The following is a 22501-nucleotide window of genomic DNA, read 5'->3' as shown; positions in this document are numbered from 1 at the left end:
AAGAGTGAAGTGGGAGGAGTCACTGTATTCAGTGTCAAGATTAACTATACACCTGCAGCAATTGAGACAGGGTGGTGCCGGTGGAGGGATAAACACGTTCATCAACAGGATAGAATGGAGAGCCCACCAAGAGACCTACACAGTACACCTGCTTAATTTTTATTAAGGGGCAAAAGCCATCTGAAGGAAGCATGATGGTCTTTCCAACAAATAGCATGAGAGCACTTGGACGTCCATAGACAAAAAAGCAACAACAAAGGATCTTATATAACTTAATTCAAAATAGGCTATGGGGGGGCGCCTGGGTGGCGCAGTCGGTTAAGCGTCCGACTTCAGCCAGGTCACGATCTCGCGGTCTGTGAGTTCGAGCCCCGCGTCAGGCTCTGGGCTGATGGCTCGGAGCCTGGAGCCTGTTTCCCATTCTGTGTCTCCCTCTCTCTCTGCCCCTCCCCTGTTCATGCTCTGTCTCTCTCTGTCCCCAAAATAAATAAACGTTGAAAAAAAAAAAAAATTAAAAAAAAAAAACAACAAAATAGGCTATGGGTTTAAACGTAAAAAGTGAAACTATAAATCTTCTAAAAGAAAATGTAGAGAACATTTTCAGGACTAGGGCCAGGCAAGAATTCTTAAATATGACATAAAAAAAGATTAATAAATGACACTTCAACGAATTTAAAACTTTTGCATTATGGAAGACCTTGTTAAGGAAAACACACACTATAGATGGGGAGGAAATGTTTGGAAACCACATATTTGACAAAGGTCTTGTATCTAGAAAGTGTAAAGAACTCTCAAAATTCAACAGTCAAAATAAAAAAATTCATAAAACGGGTAGAAGTTGAAGTATTTCTTCAAAGAAGAGATACTGCTGGCAAACAAGGATGTGAGAAGATGTTTGACAACATTGGGCATTGGGGAAGTATAAATAAAAACTACAGTGAGATCTCACTATATACTGTTACAACAACCAAAATAAAAAATTGGCAATAACACTAACTGTTGGCGAGGATGTGGAGAAATTGTATCTTGGGCATCTAAAAGGGGAATGGTACAGCCACTCTGGAAACAGGTGAGCAGTTCCTTATAGGAACCATGCACGTGACCACAGCCTGGCAATCGCACTCCCGAGCATTTATGCCAGAGAAATGAAAATTTCACTTCACACCAAAACCCGTGTGCAGATTTTCACAGCAGCTTTATTTGTAGCAGCCTCAAATTGGAAACAACCCAAATATCCTTCAGTAGGTGAATGGTCAAACAAATGTTGCAGATCATCTATACAGTGGAATACTATTCAGCAATAAAAAGGAACATAACAAATACATACATGAGCCAGGACGGATCTCAAAAACCTTCGCTCAGTGAAAGAACCAATATCCAAAGGTTACATAGTGCATGATCCCACTTACATAACATTCTAAAAGTGACAGAGGTGAACAGATTAGCGTTGCCAGGGGACAGGGACAGAGTTGGAGGCACGGGAGACGGCTGCAGGAGTCGTTCTGTATCTTGACTGTGGTGGTGAGAACACAGATCCACACCCATGGGATACATTTACAGACCACACCCGCGCACGAGGGCATGTGAAAGCTGGTGGGGGCTGAACGAGGTCTGTAGCCTGGTGACCGTACCTGGACCCATGGACGCAACATCTTCCTGGTCTCGATGCTGTACTACAGTCAGGTCTTAGCACCGAGTGGGTGGCTTGGGGAGCTGGGCAGCTACGTACTATTTCCTGTGACCCTATAATTATTTCAAATTTTAAAAATTGGAAATCAAAAAACCTCCCGAAGAGTAGAAGGAATAGGCAGTGCCGTGGGGTGAGAAGAGGTGCTGAGAAGGGTGTGGTGATCAAGGAGAACTCCCTCGAGCCCCCCCACCCCCAGTCCCGTATTTTGCCTCTGTACCTGCCTCATTCCCAGACGCTGTCCTCTCTCCCTGGCAGGTGGGTGAACTGTCCGTGGTGCTAGCGAAAACCGTCCGCCCCCTCAAGCAACAAACCTTAACCCTTCTTCCCCAACCATGTTCTGGCGACCCCCCTCTCCCTCCCATGCATCATCAGTCTTCTCCACTGGATCCCACAAACAGTCTGTCATGGCTCCCATCTCTATGCATCACATCCTTTACCCCCGCAGGGAGAACAGAGGCTCCAGAGGGAGGTACGTTGCTACAGAAAACAAGGAAATTCTTTGCACAATTGCCGATAGCCTCTAAACCCCGAGCCTGCTGCGTTTGTAGAGAAGAGGGACTAGAAAGGCAGATACCAAAATGTTAACCATGGCTTTTCCTGGGGTGGTGAGATGGAATGATTGCTCTTTTCTTCTTTATGATGAACTGTTTTCTAAAGTTTATGTAACGAAAGGATTACTTTCGAGATAAGAAAAGGATCAACACAGGTTGTTATTCTATCAAATGCCACCAACGGTCCCCCACTGCCCACAGCCTGACTCTAATCGTTTTAAGGCCGTAAGGTGGGTCACCAGAGCCTGGCTTAGCTGACCTCATTGGTCCCTCATTGGTCCCAGCAGCCCCCAGCCCCACACTGCCCCAACTTCTGACCTCCAGCTGCACCTACGTGCCCCTCAGGGCGGGGTCCCTTTCCTCCCACCTTCTGTTTGTCCTTGGAGGTTGTGACCTCCCTGAGAAGTCTCCCCCATCGCCAGGGCAGTGATAGTCCCCTTCCCTGTGCTCCCCTCGCATCTTATCACTGCACGCTGGACTGCGTCTGGACTGGTGGGTCAGTGGCCACCTCTCCCTTTGCCCCCCCTCCTTCCCCACGTCTCTGCTTTACCCTCCTTTTCCTGCTCCTTCCATGGGCTGACGTGTATGGACTTTGTCCCTGGGCTCTCTGCATCGGGTTTTCTGGCCATTCAGCCAAGGAGGAGCCCCGCAGGGGAAGGGAGGAGTGTGGGGTCGGCATACGTGCCCCAGCTCCCTCCTATGGAGTCACCTCCACTAGAGGTCCCTCCACTGGAGGCCCCTCTCCAGGCCCTGGCGGGTGTCCGTACAGCCCCTCCTCATCCCAGGGGCCACCATGTGTTGCCAGCTTTGCTGTCCCTTGTGGGTCCTTACACCCTCTCTTGGAAATGGCCCCTTTGTAGGCACGCCCCTTGGATTACTCTATTTTGGGGCGTCGCCTCTTTCCTGTTGGGACTGCGAATGACTCATTCTCCAAGGAGGGGACACGTCTCGATGTGTCTGGTGTGTCGGTACACAGTAGGTGCTCCGTAATTGCATATTGAAGGGAAGAATGAATGAAGCCTCAGGATCACCTGTCCTGGACGGGCTGCTCTCTGTGCCGCGTGGCCGTGCACTTGGCCTCTATTCTCAGATGGGCCTAATTCTTCGCACCTCCCCGTGTCCGTATCACCTGCCACCCTGTCCCCACCAGCTACCCCCAGACGCGCGGGTGGGCTGACCAGGATCGGCAGAGCCACCTTGCCGGCCACCCAGGTGTGTGAGCAATAGCGCGACGTGGCCGTTGGTGATGCAGCGTTATCGTGCCAATGGCACGATGGCCCCACGTGCCATTTGACCTTCCCGGTGACCCAGTGTCGGCACCCCGCTGAGACGCAGAGAGGTCACCTACTTGCTGTGGTCACAGGGTCGTGAGGGGCAGAAGCTGGGTGTGAGCCGACGCTCTTGGCTTTCGAGCCCCATCACCCGATGGGCACTACCCTTCGAGGCCGCCTCCGGGAGGCTGAGCACCGACCCCGGCCACGGGGCAGGGCTTACCTTGCACGTCTTCATCCCGGGCTCAGAGCTCAGTCCTGAGCCCACGAGGATGCTGACCTCTTGACTTCGGAGCCTCCACCCCCTCCTCACTGTGGTTCCCTTATCCAGACCAAACATCACCCCTTCCAGGCAGCCTTCCAGGTTCTTCCCATGCGGGGTCCCCATCCTCCCTTGGGCCTCCTGGGCTGAGCTGGGCCACCTGCCTCCGCATCAGGTGCCCTGACGGTCGTGAGCTCCTCAAGGGTGGGGGCAGTGTTGGATCTGTCTCTGGGCTCCGATGGTGCGAGAGTGCCACCCGCACACGTTAGGTGCCTAATCAGTGTGTCTTCTCCTGTGCCGTGTACCCTCGTCAACTCCGCTATGACTTCTTTCAACCGAGGGCATGGTGACCCACGCACCTGCGTTTTGAGACTGGCCTGGCGTCGGGCACGGAGCCACCTCTGTCCAGCCCTGGCTGTTCCTGGGAGGGTCGGGGCTTCTGGAACATTCTTGGCTGCTCGGGATGCCCCGCCCCCCTCCACCATTGTGTGTTCCTCTCCAGGTCCCTCCCCTCCCCTTGGACCCCTGCTTTGGTGGCAGCGCCCCTGGCGGTGACGCGTCCCTCTCATACACCCGGCCTGCCTACCCAGGGCAGGTGACTCTGTCCTGTGTCTGTTGTCCTCTGATTTCCTATAAATAGCCAATTTTATCTCCTCAGTGACAGGGAGCAGCAGGCTGAGGAGCCTGGCCCCACTTCTGTCCCCTGGCCAGGACTGCCCTATGTTACTGTGTCCCCTCTCTCGGTGCCCCCCCTTCCTGCCCCTGCTGCCTCTCTCGCCGGCCACCAGGCTTCCCCCGTGCTGTCCTCCCAGAACCCCACGGCAGAGAGCAAGGAGATGACCGACTTGGGAGGGGCTCAGTCGGGGGAGGGGGCAGTCAAAGCCCACCCAGGTTGCCCCATGCGGAGCCTCCTACCCAGAACCTTCATGTAGTCGGGGGAGCACAGAGGTGAGGCCTGGTGGGGGGGAGCACAGAGGTGAGGACTAGCTGGGGGCAGACCAGCCCTGTGCGCGGCGCTGCGAGGCTGCTGGGGCCTGGGAGTCAGCTGGGCCCTGGGGGCCGGCACTGGCTTCCCCGCCGTCTCAGGGAGGTGCCTAAAGCTGGAAACAGCTCCTGAGGAAGGGGTGAGCTCCCTGTCACTGGAGGTGCTCAAGCAGAGGCTACTGGTCTTAGGGCTGTGCCCAGCCCTGAGTCCTTTCCTGCTGACCTGCCGGATCCCGAAAACCTACCTCCGTCAGTCTGCTCTCTGGGATCCAGTCCCAGCACCTCCCCCGCCCCGGCCAGTGTCTTACTGGGTCTTTGCCAGAAATACAGACGGGGAACAGGTTTGCCCCGGGCGTAGGGTGTGGGCCGTAGGGAGGAGGGCCTGGGGTGGCAGGCCAGCGGTGGTGGGGACACGTGTGTGCGTGCGTGTGCAGGAGGACCGGCCCCGGGGCTGTTGGAGGGAGGGGCCAGAGCGAGACGCCCCTTCCCCGCAGCACCCCGGGCCTCCCCCCCCCCGCCTCCCCTGGGAGAAGGTGGCTTTGCTGGACAAGGTACCCGTCCGTGCGTCCGGCTGCGGGGCTCTGAGGCTGGCTCGCCTCGACTCTGACTCACCCGCAAACCCACACAGGCCCCCGTCCCTGGCTGCCCACTCACACCCACGCGGCTTGCGGCCTGTGCGCAAACACTTGGGTCCACGCACCAGACACAAGCCACCGTTCACCCGCCTCTGCACGTCCTCCAGCCCGGGGTGGACTGCTCACCTCTCCCAGGGTTCTTGTGAGCCCCCCCACCCATGCTCACGACAGCCCACTCCTGCTGTCCTGGGAAGAGGGCTCCATGGTGACCCTACCTGTAAATGACCCCAGCCCCAACCCAACCCGATAAAACCACCCTAAATAGCACATTAAAAAAAAACCCAGATCCCTCCCTAAGTCCCATAGTAAAAACCCAGTACAAGTATTTGGGTTTTCCCTTTGTAGAATTTTTTTTTTTTTAGTAGATATAGTCTCTTTCTCGATTTACAGCAAACATTGCAAATATAGAAATATTTTTCTGAACAACGGGATGACAGCATACAGGGGGGACGGGCCGGAGCACATGCTCGTGGACCACGCCCCTTCCAGCCACCCCCGACAGCCGTCCCCGGGGCAAGGCCCTCCCCACAGCCTCCCCTGCAGGGCTCCGGGCGGGGGTCCTGGAGGCCACCCGGCCGCCTGCGTTGGCTCTGCCTCTCTCTGGTGGCCTCCGGAGTCAGCAGCCAAGAGACAGACCGAGGAGAGAATGCACAGCAAACCACAGACAGAGGCAATCGTGGCGGGGGGGGGAAGCCGGGAGGCCACGCCGGCCATACCCCCACGTCTGGTGTTTTATGTCTTTTTAAGAGAACTTTACTTTTATTATTTTTTCTTAAAAAAGGAAGAAAATAAAGACAGAGAGGAAGATAAAGGCGGCAGAGAAGAATCCAAGAGGAAAGATAATGAAAAAAGAGTCCCCTCCCCCACCCCCACGCCCAGACACAGTTTTCGGAAGTCCCTCGTGTGCGTGTCTGTGTGTGTGTGTCTGTGTGTGTGTGTCTGTGTGCGCGCGTGGGTGTGGCGTTTCGTGGCAGTCTCTGGGTTACAAATGGCTGCGGTGGGTCCTGTGTCCTTCTTGGTCCCCTGGGCGTCGCGCGTTTCGGGGTGGGGGCGGGGCGGGCGCGGCCGCGGGCTCAGGACTTGTGCTGGGCCGACACGCCCTTCCAGTAGTCCAGGATGTCGTGTAGATCCTCGTCTTTGGCGAACTGAACCTTCTTGCGCAGGGCGTGGCCGGCCGCCACGAACTCCTCGTGGTCCTTGTGGCGCCGGCGGCTGAGTCTGAAGCGCTCCCAGATGCTCTGGGAGGCCCTGCAGGCGTACTCGGGGCTGGAGGAGTAGCTCAGGTTGTGGTACTGCGGGGACAGCTGCGAGTAGGCCAGGTCGCGGGGCCGCGGCCGGGTCAGCGGCTCCAGGATGGACGCCTTGCGGCCGCCCAGGCTCTCGTGTGGCGGGGGCGCGGGGGGCGCGGGCGGCTCGGCGGGGTGGGAGCCGGGGTACGAGTGCCGGTGCTCGCCGTAGTGGCGGCCCTTCTCGGCCTCGGCCCGCAGCACGGCGGCCGCGGGCGTCACAGTGAGGATGGTGTCGGGCGCGGGGGAGCTCTTCTCGATGTACTTGGCCTCGGCGGCCGCGGCCTTGTGCCCGCCGGGGCCCTCGGCGCGGAAGGCCCGCGGGCTGCGCGCGGAGCCGCCGGACGCGGGGCCGGCGCGCGGGGGCCCGGTGGCTGCCTCCACGCTGTGGTGCCGCTGCAGGCCGTGGCCGAAGGCGTCCTTGTAGACGGGGGACAGGAAGCCGTGCTTGGCGGCCAGGGGCTCGGACAGCAGCATCAGCTGCGGCTCGGCGGCGGCCGCGGCCGCGGACTTGCCGCCCTGGAAGGAGGTGGCCTCGGACTTGAGCGCGTCGATGCAGTTGTTGATGATCTGGTTGACCTTGTCCACCTCCTTGGCGATGGTGGAGATCTCGGCCACGGAGCTCTGGCTGTCGGGGCCGGGCCGGCCCAGCTCGCCGTCCCTGCGCTCGGCCTGCTCGCCCGCGCGCACCTCCATGTAGTTGCCCTTGCCGGCCTTGGGCGTGCCGCCGCCCTCGGCCAGCTCGTACTGCTCCACCTCGCTGGCGGCCGCCGGCAGGTACGGGATGCGGGTCACGGCCTCGGGGCCCAGCAGCGGGCCCTGGGACAGCGGGGCCAGGCCGGGCGCCTCCATCTCGGGCCCATACTTGAGCTCGATGATGGTCTTCTTGAGGCTGCCGGCCGCGGCCGCCTTCTTGTGCTTCTCCTCCTGCCGCCTCCGCCTGCGCAGGCAGTAGTAGACGGCGCCGAGCACCAGCACCATGCCGAACAGGCAGCCCAGGATGGTCATGATGTAGTGCGTGGCCGTGGACGGGCTGGGCACGGGGCCCGGCGGGCTGGGCGGCCTGGGCAGGCAGATGGTGAGGCAGGTGTGGTTGTGGTGCAGCCCGGAGCTGGTGGACACCACGCAGTAGGTGTAGTTGGTGAGCGTGTACAGGTTGGTGAGGCGGATCTCCTCCCGGGGCTTGGTCAGCCTGGACACGGTGGACGAGCGGCTGTTGTTGAAGTGCTCCAGCGTGTACATGCGGGTGAACGGGCTGGGCAGCTGCACCGTGATGGTGGCCGAGTTCTGCGTCAGCTGCTTGACCTTCATGAGGGGCCGGCCCTCGGCCTGGGGGGCCAGCGTGGGCAGGGCCACCAGCGGCGTGGTGCCGTCGCCGGAGAAGCACTCGTCGTCGGCGCACGGGGCCTCGCTGGGCTCCGGGGGCGGCGGCGGGGGCGGCGGCGGGGGCGGGGAGCGGCCGGGCGGCGGCCGGCCCGGCGGCGGGTGGGGCTCGGCCACGTAGGAGCCGTCGGTGCACACGGACTGCAGCTTGCCCAGGATGCTGCGGTGGCCGTGGCGGCCCTGGCCCAGGAGGAAGTAGCCGGAGTAGAGCGGTGGCGACTCGCACTGCATGCGGTCGTAGGCGTGCGTGGCGTTGGTGAAGGCCGCCAGCCAGCGCAGGAAGCCCAGGAGCTCACACGAGCAGTAGAAGGGGTTGCTGTACAGCTCGCACACGGACAGCTTGGCCAGGCCCGCGAAGGTGGCTCCGTGGAGCCGCTGGATGCGGTTCATGGACAGGTCGATGTTGACGATGTTGGGGCACTCCCAGAAGGCGCTGGGCGTGACCACCTCGATGAGGTTGGCCTGCAGGTACAGGTACTCGAGCTTGCCCAGGCCGCGCAGCACGCCCTCCGTCAGGTTGCGCAGGCGGTTGTAGCCCAGCTGCAGCACCTGCAGGTTGAACTGGCCCGAGAAGGCGCCGTCCTCGATGTAGGCGATCTCGTTCTTGGTGAGGTTGAGGTACGTGAGGTTGCCGAAGCGGCTCAGCGAGGCGTACTGCACGCTGCGGATGCGGTTCTCGTTCAGCCGCAGGTCCACAATGGTGTTGTTGATCTGCTGCGGGATGGCCTCGTACGGCGGCTGGTTCTGGCTGCAGATGGCCAGCCACACGAAGCCCTTGTCGCCCTCGATCAGCCAGCAGTCGCCGTGGGCCAGCCCGCCCGCGTGCAGCAGGGTGGCGGCCGCCACGCACGCCCACAGCGCGCCCCACCGGCACCCGGCCATGGGGACCGCCGCTGCGGGAGCCCCCGCTCTGCCTGCCGGGGGGGTGGGGGTGGGGGGACCGGGTGGGAGGCTGGGTGCCGGCCCCTGGGGGGGGGGGGGGGCGGGGGGAGGCTGCCTGCGTTCTCAGGGGCGTCCTGTCCCAGACGGCATGGTGGCACAGTGGGCGTGCTCCCTCACTGCCGGACGCCCCGGGTCATCCGCCCGCGTCCCGCCAAGGCCGTGGCCGTGGCCGCCTCCCCCATCGGCCTGGGCGTCCCGACGGCTCCACCCTCCGCCTCCAGCTCCGTGGTCCTGCGGCAAGACAAGAGAAGAGAGGGCAGTCAGGAGACGCGGCGGCCGCGGGAGGCCCCGGGGTCAGGTGTGGCCCCGTGCCAGGCTCAGCTGAGCCGCCCGACAAAACAAGGAGGCGCATTCGGGGAGCCCGAGGACGACGCAGGGTGACAGGAAGTGCTCAGTACACACGCTGTCTTGAGGGCGGGGAGCAAGCCAAAGGAAGTCCGAGTTCGGAGCTTCCCACCCTCCCCAGCCCCGCTGCACCTGCTCGGTCGGGCTCAAAGTTAGGGTCGCCCCGGAGAATCAGGAACCGTGTGTGCCTGGCTCAGTGCCTCCCTCGTGACAAAGGGAAGACAGGGACGTCCTCTCCGGGGAGGGCACTCACAGCACTCACAGCGGCCTGCAGAGGGTGCTTTGAGCCCTGGCCCAAGGGTCCGCAGCTGGCAGGGCGCAAATCCTTCCAGGGCCCACAGGTCCCCTCCGGCTCCTCTCCCGGGAGGGGCTGGGAGGCCGCAGCCGGCACCATCCAGACACCGCGCACGGCTAGGTTCTGGGCCGGAGCTCTCCTGGGCTGGGCCCGGGCTGCTCCGTCTCGCCTAGTTAGCCAGCTGGATGGTCCCTGAGGCTTTGCACCTGGCTCCGGGGCCCCGGAGGGTGTCACCACTCTGTGTGGGTAGATCCCAGCAGAAAGGCCCGGAAGGCAGGGGTGGCTCTGCGAAGACTCCCCCACGCCCCCTCCCCAGACCCAGGCAAGGGCCGAGCCCTCCCAGCTCCGCCAGTGACGCCCAAGACACCATGCGATGTGACGGTGGCCGCTGTCCCTCCAGACCCCGCGCTTCCCCGGGACGGGGCCGTCCCCCCTTGCCTGCCGCGGCCCCCCACCCGTGGGAGGATCTCCGGTCTGCGGGACGCCCCCTCCGCCCCCCGTATTTCTCCCGCAGGACAGACGAATGGGGATGTGTTTCCTTGTTAATGCTTGGATTTACAGCCGGCCTCTGTAACCGCTCTGTGGCCTGGCGGGTGGCCAGCTGAGTGTATTTCACGGATATTGACGTCTGCAACTAGTCTGCACTGAGGCGGTTTAAATTAGGAGAAAAAAATATAATGATGCAAAATGGATTTTCCTTCCCTTTGGAAACTTCATAAAGAACAGTTTTGATCTGGCTCCTGGGGAAGAGTCTCTTTCTGATTTGCAGAGTGGGGAGAGATCGGACAGGTGGGACCCGAGGAGGAACCCACCCCTGGCCCGGCCCCGGGTGCAAACCACCGGGCCCTCTCTGGGCCCAGTCGGAAGTGCCTTCAGGGTCCTGGCGGGGCACGCTTGGGTGTCCGTCCCCAAAGGAGGGAGACTGCCAGGGGTCGCCGGGGTCCCTGCACGGTCTGGCCCGTGACCTCCAAGGTGCCGTCCCCTGGAGAGCCCCTGGAGCGCATCCCCGTCGCTGTCACTCGGTGGCCACCTGCCTGTGCCCGGGCGGGCTGCCCCTCCCCCAGGGGGCCTCGCCCCAGTGCACTGAGGTGCAGCGCGGCAGTGGGCAGGGGCAGGTGCGGGATGCATGGGTCAGCCTGGCTCCCGCCTCCGGAAGCAGGTACTCGAGCAGGCCTGTCTAGGAAACCTGGCGCCTCAGCAGTGCTGATTGTAATCACCTTTAATCTCTCGCTCAAAATAACCCAAAGTCAAGTTAAGGAGGATTACAGGGCCTGAAGAAGCCTTATCACGGGCAGGCGCCTGGGGAGGAGGGACAGGGGCCCCCAGGCTACCAGCCTCTCCCCGCCCCCCTCCCAGGGGCGCCTGGGGGCGTGGGTCTGTGTGCGCGTGCGGCTTGCACAAGGCAGGTTCCCACACGTTTGTGCCGGGCTCGGTCGTGTGTCTGGGTGTGCACGTGCGAGGGTCAGTATACACACACACACACATACACACACACACGTTGGGACCCACGTTCGGGCATGTGCACGTGGACACGCGCACCTCGAGTGAACACGGCCCCGTGGTAGGATGTGCACGTGGTGTGCCGCCACCCGGGAGCCCCCCACCCCAGTGCCACAGCCTAGAGATTGGCCACCTTGTGAGCGGCAGGTGGTTCTAGGGACCAGTCTCGCCTCCCCTGTGCACCCCCACACTCTGAAGCCTCCGCCGTCGGGCTGGCCCGTGTGATGAGGGAGGCAGGGCCCTCAGGATGGGGTTCGTCCCCAGTCCAGGGGCTCCCTCTGGAGGCTGTGGGGGATGGGAAGTCCTATCTCACCCCACCTGGCCTCGGGTGCGGGGATATAGGAGTGGGCGTGTGACCCTGGTGGCTGGTCCCTTCTGCCCCTTTTATAGCCCCAAGACCTGGCCTCGGAGGACCCAGGGATCTTGCCGCACAACTCACTCTACAGGTGGGAAACTGAGGCCAAGGCCACACGGTGAGTGGCCCCATCCTCCTCCTGTGGGGCTGGGGGCTGGGCGTCAGCTCCGGCAAGTGCCTGGTCCCCCCGGGAGGCCCCTCGGCTGTAGGGACTGAGCGCCCCGAGTAGGAGTTAACCCCAGGGTAAGGGGGACAGGATGCCACCCCATGGGAAGTAGCCCGAGTCAGCTTTCTAGAGAGGTCCTGCCGGGATCACGCACCATCCCCGGGACTGCCCTTTCCTCCCGGGTCTCACTGGTTCATCCGTTAACCATCTGTAGCTGCCTCTGTCACCGTCCCCACCCCATTCACCCCTGTCCTCCTGGCCCGCCAAGTGACTCGTTAAATAAACGTACCCAGGACACCTGCCGAGAGCCTGCCCGGCTGGTGGGGTGTGCAGAACTGTCACACCAGCCCCCACCCGTCACCTGCCCCCTGCACCCCTGCAGCTCTGGGATCCTCTGCCGGTCCCCCTCCCTCCACACCATCCCTGCCAGCTCCCGGTGCCTCCGAACTCCCTCTGTGCGTCCTGCCGGGCAGCCCTGGCCACACATGGCTGCTGAGTGTTAGAAATGTGACTAGTGGCTGTCGTACTGGGCAGCATAGTTCTAGAACCTTCCATAGACACAACTCGACCTGACTACCCGCTAGCCACTGCCCCATCTCCTTCCCCTCCGGGGTGCCACCAGCGGTTTCCAGCCCCCTCCCGCGCGTGTGCTTCCCCCAGATCGTTCCCTTCCCCCGCTCTCTCGGACTAGTGCGCGGGAGCCGTCCCTGCCCTGTGCCGCGGCCTGCGTCACTGCGGCCACGCTGCCGGAGCCTCCAAGAGCTGCTCATTATGACCCGTCCTGCGGGGCCATGGATCCATGCGTGTTCGATGCCATCACTTTACAAAACTCCAGCCTGAGTGCCCAGCGGTTTTCCCGTATGCACACCTAACCCAGACGGACGGACGCCCTGAGCACACTGCCCCGGCCGCTTGCTGGACCCCAGGCTCGGTGCCGGCACCCCGGACTCCTCAGGACGGCCCCTCGGAGGCCCCATGACCATGACCCCACACCACAAAGAGGTGGGCAGGGGCACTCACACGGGAGCCAGTGGGCGGAGGGCAGGGGGCCTGTCCCGGGTGGGGAGGGCACCTGGTGGGGCATGAAAAGAACCCTGGGTAGGAAACCAAGCATCCCGCCCAGACGGGCGGAGGGCCGGTCTCTCGGCAGCTCTGAGTGGGGCCCAAACCCCACACACTGCGGAAGATACTCAGGCACGAGCACAGGGCTGGCGTGCACACACACACCTCTGGTCTACCCCCTGCCTTGCCGGTTGAGTCCGGGCGGCAGGAGAGCCCTGGTGGCCACGTCCTCGTCCACGTGCCCGCTCCTGTCTTCCACGGCAGGTGGACGTGCCGGGCACGGGGCATTTAGGAACAGTCAGGGCCCCGAGGCATCCACGAGCCACTGGGGCACCAGCAGGAGACGAGACAGAGGCCTGAGTGGTGCCGGGAAGGTGCCGCGAAATTGTGGGCAGTCGGGCAAGGCTTCCACAACAAGGTGCTGTTTGACGGGTCCTAGCAGGTGAGTAGGAGTTTGTTAGGCAAAGAAGGGCGGTAACGGGTGTCCGAGGCAGAGAGGGTGGAGGCTCAGAGAACAGCCTCCCTCCGGGGAAGTGGGCAGTGACGGGCGGGCGGTGCCATGGCAGGAGACGGGGTGGCAGGGGTCCCCGGGACCGGCGTGGAAGGGCCGAGCGGCAGGAGACCCCCACACGCGCTCCCTCTGCGGGGAGCGTGTCTGCCGCGCAGGGGGCGACGGAGACGGGGCCCGGGAGGCTGGCACTACGTCTGTTCTGTCACATCAGCCCTGCGGCCGCATTGCCACTAATGAACTAAAGAAATACGGCGGTTCCAGGCTTTTAAACTTCTTACGACCGGATTTGCATAATCGCCACGGCCACGCTGGGACAGGAACACATCTGTCTAAAGCTACCGTTGCCCTCCTCAATCACGGAGCCCCGACGTGAGGCCAGCACGGGGCCGGGGCCGGGGCTTCTGCTGAAGCAGTGGACTGTCCACACCCAGAGGGAAACGGGCCGAGGGCCAGGCGCACAGGGAGGCGGGGAGATGGGGGGAAAGCTATCGATCGATACGTTTTTACCGCTCCAATGTTTGGCCGATAGATCATGTTCACTGCTAATGTTTGTCTGCCTCTGCAGCTTGGCCCTTCTGCAGAGCCCCCGGGGCCGTGACAGGCACATCGGGCCGGTGCAGCCACTGGCCGACGACGCGGCCTGGGCCAGCAGAGCCCATGCGGGGCGGGGCCTGCCCGCCGCAGGCTTCGGATTCCTAGGCCAGGGCACGAATGTTGGGTCTGCCACGCTTTGGCTGTGTGACCTTGGGCAAGTCGCTTAACGTCTCTGGGCCCGCTTCCTCCTCCGTCAAACGGAGATCACCTGGGGAGCTCCCCTCGCGGCGTTACAGCAAGGATGAGGTGACCAGATTATCTGAACCTTCCGGCATGTTCCCTGGTACAGGCACGCTCTAAAATGCCCACTCCCTTCGCTGGAGAGGCCCCTTGGCCTCAGGGGAAGGGGGTGGGGGGAAACGCACATTTCGGGCAGCGCGGGTGGACCCAGCGGGCCAGCCAGACGGGCCTCGTGGGTGCTTTCACTTCAGCAAGCCCCCCGCCCTGGTGCCCACGCCGCGGCAGTGCCGTGAAGGCCGTCTCCAGGCTCATTGCCCACGTCAAGCCCGCCCTCCCCACGCCGGCTTCCCATTTGCCCGAGGAGGCTGGCACGGGCTCCCGAGGCGGGCGGTCCAGCAGTGCTGACTCAACAGGGCCGGATCCTCAGGACTTGGCCCCAGGGTCGGTCTGGCAAGCCCCCGACCTCAGCTGGCCCTGGCCTTGTCCTCTGGGAGGCAGGCCGGGAGACGGCCGCCTGCGCCACACGTCCTCGCCGCGAGATGGCGGAGGGCGCTGGCGAAGGTCGAGGGACGGGGCCTGGGAAGAGTGCGGAGCCCCCGACGTGGGCGGTCCACGGGAGCCCTGAGCCCAGGGGCCTCGCCCTGCCTGGCCAGAGTCTGGGACGAGCGGGAAGTGTGCAAACAGAGGCGATCTCTTATTTCCTCCAGGACCCCGCGTGAAGCGAGTGCCTCCTGTATACGGAGCCACCTCTCTGACGTCCAGAGACACAGGGCTCGGTGTGACCCCGATAAGACGTAAGATGGATATGGAAACAGGCCCCAAAAGGGAAAGCCAGCAGCCGAGATCTTCCCGGAGGAAGGACAGTGGATCGCCCATCAGCGCCCATCACGCCGCTTGCTAAAAATGCAGATTCTGGCCCCAACTCCCGCCGAGGTGCTGGCCCGCGACGGACGGCTACGGGTGCCTGGTCCAGCAGACACGGTGGGAAGGGCTCCGGGCAGGGCCAGGGGCTGGATGACGCCGGGCTCGCACCGTCCCTCCTCCAGCAGGCCCCGCAGCTCCAGGCTGCTCTGGAGTTAATTAGGGACCCCAACATTTAATGGTCTGTTATGCTTCCACTGGGCATCTTTTTAAATTAAAAAACATGATGTATGGCACTGTTGGAAGGAGAAATCACTTTGCGATGGTTTCCTGCTCTGGCTCTGGCAGGGATCGGGGAGGAGGGTGGCTGGCCGGCCTCCAGGAACCATGGGCACATGACCCTCTCCAGGAACACCGGTCCACCCCCGGCCGTCAGGAAGCATGTCACTGACTCCAGGCAAGGGTCTGGGTGTCCAAAGGACACTGGCACTGTTCCCCATCACACCCTCCTAACCCTGGCAGCCAGGAAGTTCTATCTTTAGTCTGACCTGAATCTCTCCAGTTGTTTTGAGGGATGGCTGGTTTGAGACGGACCTCGGAGACTTGCCGCTTCTGCTTTTCCCAGTGCAACCGAGACCTCCAAAGGCCCTGAACTCCGGGAGCCCTCTCAGAGCCGGGGAGTTCCGTCCCTGTTCCGAGCTCCGGCGGAAGGCGGGACGTCCACACAGAACGCCGGCTCCCTCTCCCCACGAGCCACCGGCCGGGCCACGCCCGCAGACCCGATGACCACAGCCAAGCCCGCTCACCCGCCTGGCCTCCGCACGGACAGGTCCTGCCCGAGTCTCCGTTGCTATGATTCTTTCATCAGAGCACATTTCCTGGCCGCTATTAATTGTACTAAAGATTTGGGGCATGGTTTCCAAGCAGAGGTTATAAATTAGCAATTAACCCTCAAATGTTACAATGAGGGTAATCGGATACCAAGCAAAGACCAGCGTCAGAAGTATCAGTGACGCGACACGGGCTGCGGCGGACAGGACACGTCCGCGGCACCAGGGCCGACCACGATGCCGGCTGCGCCCCGGTGGGCGCCACGCTGGGGGGAAACGGCCGCTCTGGCGAGGGGCCCTCGGGGAGACTCCCGGGCAAGGTGCAGAACAGCCAGCACGCCCCCCTCGGCGGCCGAGGTGTTCCCACACCGGAAATGGGGCTCTCTCCCCTACGTTTCTGGAGAGTTCCATCACAACACCTGGGATCCCGACAAAAGACTTCCAGGTGATCACCCTCAAGCTCGCGTCCCAGGAAAGAGGCTTCTGGAAGGGAAGCCGGCAGCACGGGCAGGCCTGGGCCCCCAGACTCTTGTCTTTCCTTTGTGTGTCATCAAACCTGCACACGCACACACGCACGGCTTCCTCTGCTCTGCAGCTGAGGGAACTCTGAGCCACCCGAGGAGCAGACGTCACCTCTATCTGCTAACGTCCTTACGGTCTGAATTCTTACCGTTTCACTTTCCATCCGCCTGGAAGGTATTTGGCTGGGGTGAAGAAGACGTAAAATCAATCCCTCGCCCCCACCAACAGGCAACAAATTTGTCCTGCCAGCACGAATTGAATAATCTGTCCCCTCAGCTGACGCGTGAGGCCCCATCCCCCAGCCCAACGGCAGCATGCTTCCCACAGGGCAAGTCTGGTCAAGCCTGTCCTCCCTCTTCAACCCCGCATGGCTCCCCAGCTCCCTCAAGAGAGTCCACGTTGCGGGGACGGTCCCCGCCTGGCCTGCCTCTCACCGCCCCCACCTTGCCCTAGAAGGCGACGGTCGGCCTGCCTCTCTCACATTTTCTCTAAGGCGCTGTTTCCCCGCCTGGGACGTAACCCCTCCCTGCACATCACCGGTCCACCCCCAAGTGCTCTGTGTTCAGACCCCTGACTGGGGCTGCGGTCCCCCCTTGTAATCCCAAAGCTGCCCCACTGTGCCCCTGTGCTGCAAAGCTCTGACTTCCCGTCTGTCCCTCCCCATCAGTCAGACCGTGGGCCGAAGGCTCTGGGATGTCCTTTCCAGGCGCGGAGCAGGGGGCCTGTGAAGACATTCAGGCCACAATCACCTGTGAAGGGGCCCAGCCACGCGCGTGGCTTTCCAGGGATGATCTCCCATTTATGCCTGTTGCTCTGGTGCAGTTATTAACAGACGCTCTTTCACTCGCCAAGCATTCCTGCTAGGTTGTAAGGCCACCAAGGAGGCCTCTGTCTGGAGACCATTCTGTCCCACCGGTGGCCCCCGGCCCCTCTCATGACACCTTAGCAGCCCCGTTAAATCCTTGCAACTCTGTGACAGGCTTCCATATCTAGGACGAAACCCATCAGTTCTCGCTCCCCGCGTTCCAGATACCTTGCTCTGGGTGGATATCCTTCCGGGTGAACTTTCAGAATGACTTCAAACCATGCTGCCAAGGCGCGGACGGCAGTGCACTGAGCCTACAAATTAATTTCGGAAGAGCCTTAGGGATCGTAACATTCCAGCTCAGCCTACCCCACTACGCCTGCTTTCTCTTTGGTCTCTCGGGAAAACTTTACAGCCTCCTTCATAATGATCTCAAATTTTTCTTGTAAATTTATTCCTGGGAATCCCGTGGGGTTTTCTGTTGTTCCTTTGTGAGCGGGGACCATTTATTTCATTATGTTTTCTGACTAGCGGCTGCTGGTGCAGACGAGAATCATTGATTTGTGTATGTTTGCCTTATACCCAGCCCCGTACCTCTGCCAAGTCCTCAAATTATCGCTTCATTTGGTTCTCGTGGCTTCCTTGGGTCTCAAATCCGTCTGCAAATAACTGCAATCCTTTCCCACAGACATCCCGTTTAATTCGGTTTCGTGTCTTATTGCTATGTCTAGCGTTTCTGGACAGAGATAAAGGGCCCTGTTGGGTTTTTTTAATAAAAGTTTCTGAACAGGAATTGTGAAAAAAATCTCATCTTTTAGAACGAGGGTGGCCAGGGAGCGACATCTACTCTTTACTGTGATGAAAAAGTACCCTTTCCGTTCTGGTTTTAGCAGTTAACTTAAAACCAGAAATTCGCACTAGGTTTTATCAGATACCTCCCTCCCATCGTTTATGAAGACGGCATCCTGGCCAACCTGTTGATGCTCTGTATTATATTAATAGGTTTCTTTAATATTAAGCCATTTTGAGTTCTTTTGACAAATCCGACATAATCATGGCAGATTATCTCTCTGGTGTTCTGGGGAATTGGGTCTGCTTGTGTCTTATTGAGGATTTTTGACCCAGTCTTTACGGGCAAGAGCCGCGTGGGGTCTCATTTTCCATACCACCTCTGCCTCCTGGGGTTCGGGGCCGTTCTCGCTTCTGCCGGGGGAGATCTCCTGCAGACGGTGGCAGCTGGCTCAGTCAAGAAATGCCTTTGATGGGGGACCTCCCGGGTCCATGAGCTCAGGGCCCCTCCGTGGCAGAGGGGCTCCCGGAAGCCGTGCAGGCAAATACCGCGAACCACGTTGTCAAGTGAATGGTCGTTTTCTCAAGTGAATGTCACCCCTGGTTCATCTTCTGTGCGTTCTAGATTCTCCTGATCCGCGGTTGGCCCAGAGAAGTCTCTGCTGGCAAAGCTTACACCAGCCTGGCAGGCATCAGAGTTGGTGAATTCCACGCGGGTCTCTGGGAGACCCCAGCGCCCAAGGACGACATTAGGATCGTGAGGGCACCCTTGCGGGCAGTCTGGACCTAGTCTCGGATGCAGCCGCCACCAGTAAGAAGCCGCTTCCCTGACACCGCCTGCCGCAGAAGCCTGAGGTGTGTGGGAGGGTCTCGGGGTGGCTTCTAGAAAGAGCCCCCAGCGGGGGCATGAAGACAAGCCACCCAGCCCTCCCTGGATGCCTGCCCCACAAAGCCACGAGGTCAGGGTGGCTCGTTACGTGGCCACGGGTAACAACCTGATGTCAGGGGTCGGGTGAGCCCCGCGTCCCCCCCCCGGCCTCGCCTGCCCCACCTGTCACAGGCAGCTCCTCGCCCTCAGAATCCGGGGTGTTTGCGAGCATGCTGGCCGGGCGGGACCCCTCACCAGAGGCGGGATGTGTGGGGCGTGACCCTTCCGCCACCAAATCACTTAGACTTTCTCAGCCTACGTCTTCTCTCCTCTGGGAAGTGGCAACAATCAAGTGACCTCCTGGTTCACCGAGGGATCCGCACAGGAGAAACGCGTCCCGTGTGCACCGCTCTGTGCTCCGCGGGGGCCCTGTGGGGCTCCGGCCGTCTCCAGGATCTGGGGACAGACGGACGGGGCAGGGTTTGCGCAAAGTCCGGGCGGTGCAGCCAGGCCCCGGGAGCCTGAGCGTTGGGGTGGCACCGTTCCCAGGGGGTGTGGGCCGCAGCCAGCCCCCAGCTGCCCCTCCACTCCCCCCGCCAGCTCTCAGAGTCCATAAAAAATCAATCTAATGACACAGCACACATTAATTATAGCTGCAAGACGAGGAACGGGATTGATCTGGAAGGGGCTGGCTCTGCTGTTACCCAGATGCTCTGCCAGAGAGCAGACCGGAGCCTGTCCCCCAACATGGGGCTGGGGGGACAGAAGGTAGAGGCCGCTGGGAGGGCAGCCTGGGGGCAGGACACCGGGGCATGGGTCTGTCCCCGCCTCCCTCTGGTTTTCTCACCCCAAACCGAGACTGCAAAGGGGTGGGGCTCCCTCCAGACAGCTGTGGGTGGGCAGGACCCAGCCAGACCCCTCTCATCTCCCTCCCCTACAAACAGCACGGAGGGAAGGCCCATCCTGGGCGCTCCCAAGTCCAAGGGGTTGAGAACGAGTATTCTGGGCACGGCTGGAGCCCCAGCCAGACGGCATGACGGAAGGAAAGGAAGCCCCGTCAGGAGCTGGGGAGCCAGCCCGGGAGGGACACGGATGTGCTCTAAGAATGTCCCGTGTCCCCTGAGGATGGGGCTCCGTGGCCGGCCTGAGGGCCCATCGCCACGCACAGGTGTGGCCGGGTTCGTGGTCTGTATTCGGGAGGCGCTCGGGGACCCTCCCTGGGCAGCCCTGGGGCTAGAAGTGACTGTAGATCCCCTCGGACGGCAGCCGCACCCCAAGTCCCTGAGATACGGGGGTGCTGGGGCCCCCCACGTGGGCCCGGGGACAGCTCCGGGCGGGCCTTCCCCTGTGTGTGGAGGGGGCGGGGGGCTGGGGCTGCGTTTGGCTGTGCCGCACTTCCCGCTTATGTCTGAGCTGGGAGATCCAGCGTGGTCCGTATGCCGCGGTTATAAATAGAGCTCCTCAGGGGGGCTTCGAAGGGCCAAGGTGAGAAAAAACTGGAAGCATCATGGGGGGGGGGGGCTGGCAGGACAGCAGCTTGCGGCCTGACACCTGTGGGGGAGGGGTGTCCCCGGAGTGCGACCCGCGGCCGCGGCCTCCCCCCGCCCCCGCCGCACTTCACGCGCACACAGCAGCCTCGCACATGAGCATCTAATTACCGCCTCACCACGGGCAGGAGTCCCGCCACCGGAGCAGCTGGAGGTCACTCGATCCTCCGCGTAAGTGACACCGCTGGAAGCCACCCAAGCGAGGTGTGAGGACGCGCTCCCCTCCGCGGGTCTACCCTCCAGCACCGGGCGCATCAGAGAGACAGCGGAGCTGCTGGGGCTCACGCCACCTCCTCCCCCACACCGCCTGCCGCCTCGCCCGGGGCTCTGAGCCTCCGTCTGTCTGCGGGCCGTCTGTCCGTCTGTCACCCGCGCCGTACCGCCCACCGGCCTCCGGGAGTCTGCAGGAAGGGGACACATGCTGGAGGCCAGGACCAGGAGCCCGGCATTCCCTCCAGCTGGAATAACAGGTCACACCTCCACCTTGACGGAGCACACAGGACAAAAACGCGCCAGGAAGGGGTCAGCAGAGAAGCGTGGCTCCACGCCACCCCCAGGGAAGAGAATGAGGCAAACGCAGGTTGAGCCAATAGATGTGGCCACCTAAGAAGGTAACCGTGGCTGACTTAACAGAGATCTAGCAGGTAGAATAGGGGAGGTGACCATCCATTTCTATGCAGCACCGCTCAGCCTGTATTCAGAGAGGTTTCAGACTTTAAGGAAGACAAGCAGAGCTCACAGTCCGAGAGCACCTACTGGGAGTCATGAACTTGGCTGAGTCTCCACAGCTGCTCGACGGGGCGGGATTCAAACCCAGGCAGTTCGGCCCGGGGGCCCCCGTGCGTCGCCACACGTCAGGCGGCCAACAGGTCCGCGTGGGCGAGGCGAGGGAGCCGGCAGCGAGGGGACGATGCAAAGGCAGGTGTCCGAGGAAAGGCGAGAGGGAGAGGCGGCGTCTGCGAGGGGCAGGGCCTCGGTGCACCTGTACCCGCACAGCAGGCGCCCCCAGGCCCTGCGGGTGGACGCTCACCCTCCCGACGTAAACCACGCGGCCTTGCTGGAAGGCAGAGGCGCACGGAGCGCGGGAGCCGAATGCCCGTGCCGGGCGCGTACGTGGCGCGGCCGTGAGAGGCGTCCACGGGTGCACGGATCAGAGTGCGGCACGGTATGCGAACAGCGGAGCGCTGGCTGGCAGCGAAGAGGGGTGAGCCGTGAACCGCGCACTCGGCACGATGCCCCCACAGGTGCGCCGCCGAGACCCCGGGTGAGCCTTCCGAACCCCTGGCGCGCCAGCCGCGTCGCAGAAGCGCTAAACGGGGCCAGACAGCGGGTTCGCAGGGGGGCTCCGCCAGTGGAGGGAAGCGTAAAAGCTGGTGTGAGAATCACCATCGCAAACTTCCGCAAAGGCCCCACTGCCTCACGAGGTGGGGGCGCGGGGCGCAGCCGGTCCGGAGACGCTCGGGGGGGGGGGGGGCGGGGGGGGGGCTGCGGGAAACCGTGTACCTAACGCCACTGAGCCGCCCCCTTACAAACGGGGAAGGGGGGAAGGTGGCCAGTTTCGCGTGGTGTGTGTTTTACCACGGTGAGAAGTGGAGAAAGAAAGAGGGCGGAGAGGGTCGGAGAAGGGCACGCGGGGGGCTTCGGGGCACTTGGACACAGGCCTCCTCGCTCCCTCCGGCGCTTCCCTGCGCCACCGGCAGCGCGTGGGGATTAATATGAAGCCAGAAGGGGCGGCGTTCAGGTATTCATGGTGTTATTCTTCGCACCTTTAGCTGTATTACATATTTTATAATTAGTGAAATATTTATCAGGATTTCTTAAATATTTGAGACATCTTAAATACTTTATAATGGATTTCTACATGTTTTGGAAGGAGCGGGCTGCTGTGTATGACTGAGCTCCCCGTCGCCAGAGGTGTGCAAGGAGAGGCAGCGTGTCGGAGAGGGCACCGCCCCTGGCAAGGGGTTCCCCAAAACCGGGAGAGCTGTCAGATTCACCCGTGAGCTTTCACAAAACAGAAACTTCCACAATCCAACTCTACCCCTGGTTCAGGTTTAGGGTCGGGCCCAGGCGTCTGCTTTCGTTTAAAGTGCCCTCTTCCCTGGCTGGGACCCTGTTCTGGTTCCGGCTTTGTTTTCTCTGGTCCTGAGGACCAGGCCCAGGCCACTCGGGCCCCCACCAGCCGGGCCGATCCCCAGGGCTGAGGGTCACAGCCACTGAGCGGAGGGTGAGAGGCACCAGCCCCTGGAGCTGCGGGCCCGGGGCCT

The 22501-nt window shown here is 61.7% G+C and overlaps 1 protein-coding gene across 1 annotated transcript; it reads right to left on the bottom strand.

The window, feature by feature from the left end:
* Positions 1–5735: 5735 nt before the first annotated feature.
* ELFN1 (extracellular leucine rich repeat and fibronectin type III domain containing 1) lies at positions 5736–8944 on the bottom strand. Its single transcript, XM_047838908.1, has one exon. The coding sequence runs from the start codon at positions 8942–8944 to the stop codon at positions 6467–6469; it is 2478 nt and encodes an 825-aa protein (XP_047694864.1). The 3' UTR covers positions 5736–6466.
* Positions 8945–22501: the final 13557 nt, after the last annotated feature.

Source organism: Prionailurus viverrinus, chromosome E3, assembly GCF_022837055.1.
Source record: "Prionailurus viverrinus isolate Anna chromosome E3, UM_Priviv_1.0, whole genome shotgun sequence".
NCBI classification, from domain to species: domain Eukaryota; kingdom Metazoa; phylum Chordata; class Mammalia; order Carnivora; family Felidae; genus Prionailurus; species Prionailurus viverrinus.
Note: the sequence above shows the minus strand (reverse complement) of the source record. Positions and strands in the feature narration are given on the sequence as shown.

Bases quoted from the DNA above. Each gene is read 5' to 3' on its own strand.
- ELFN1 (XM_047838908.1), bottom strand. From the start codon at position 8,944: ATGGCCGGGTGCCGGTGGGGCGCGCTGTGGGCGTGCGTGGCGGCCGCC.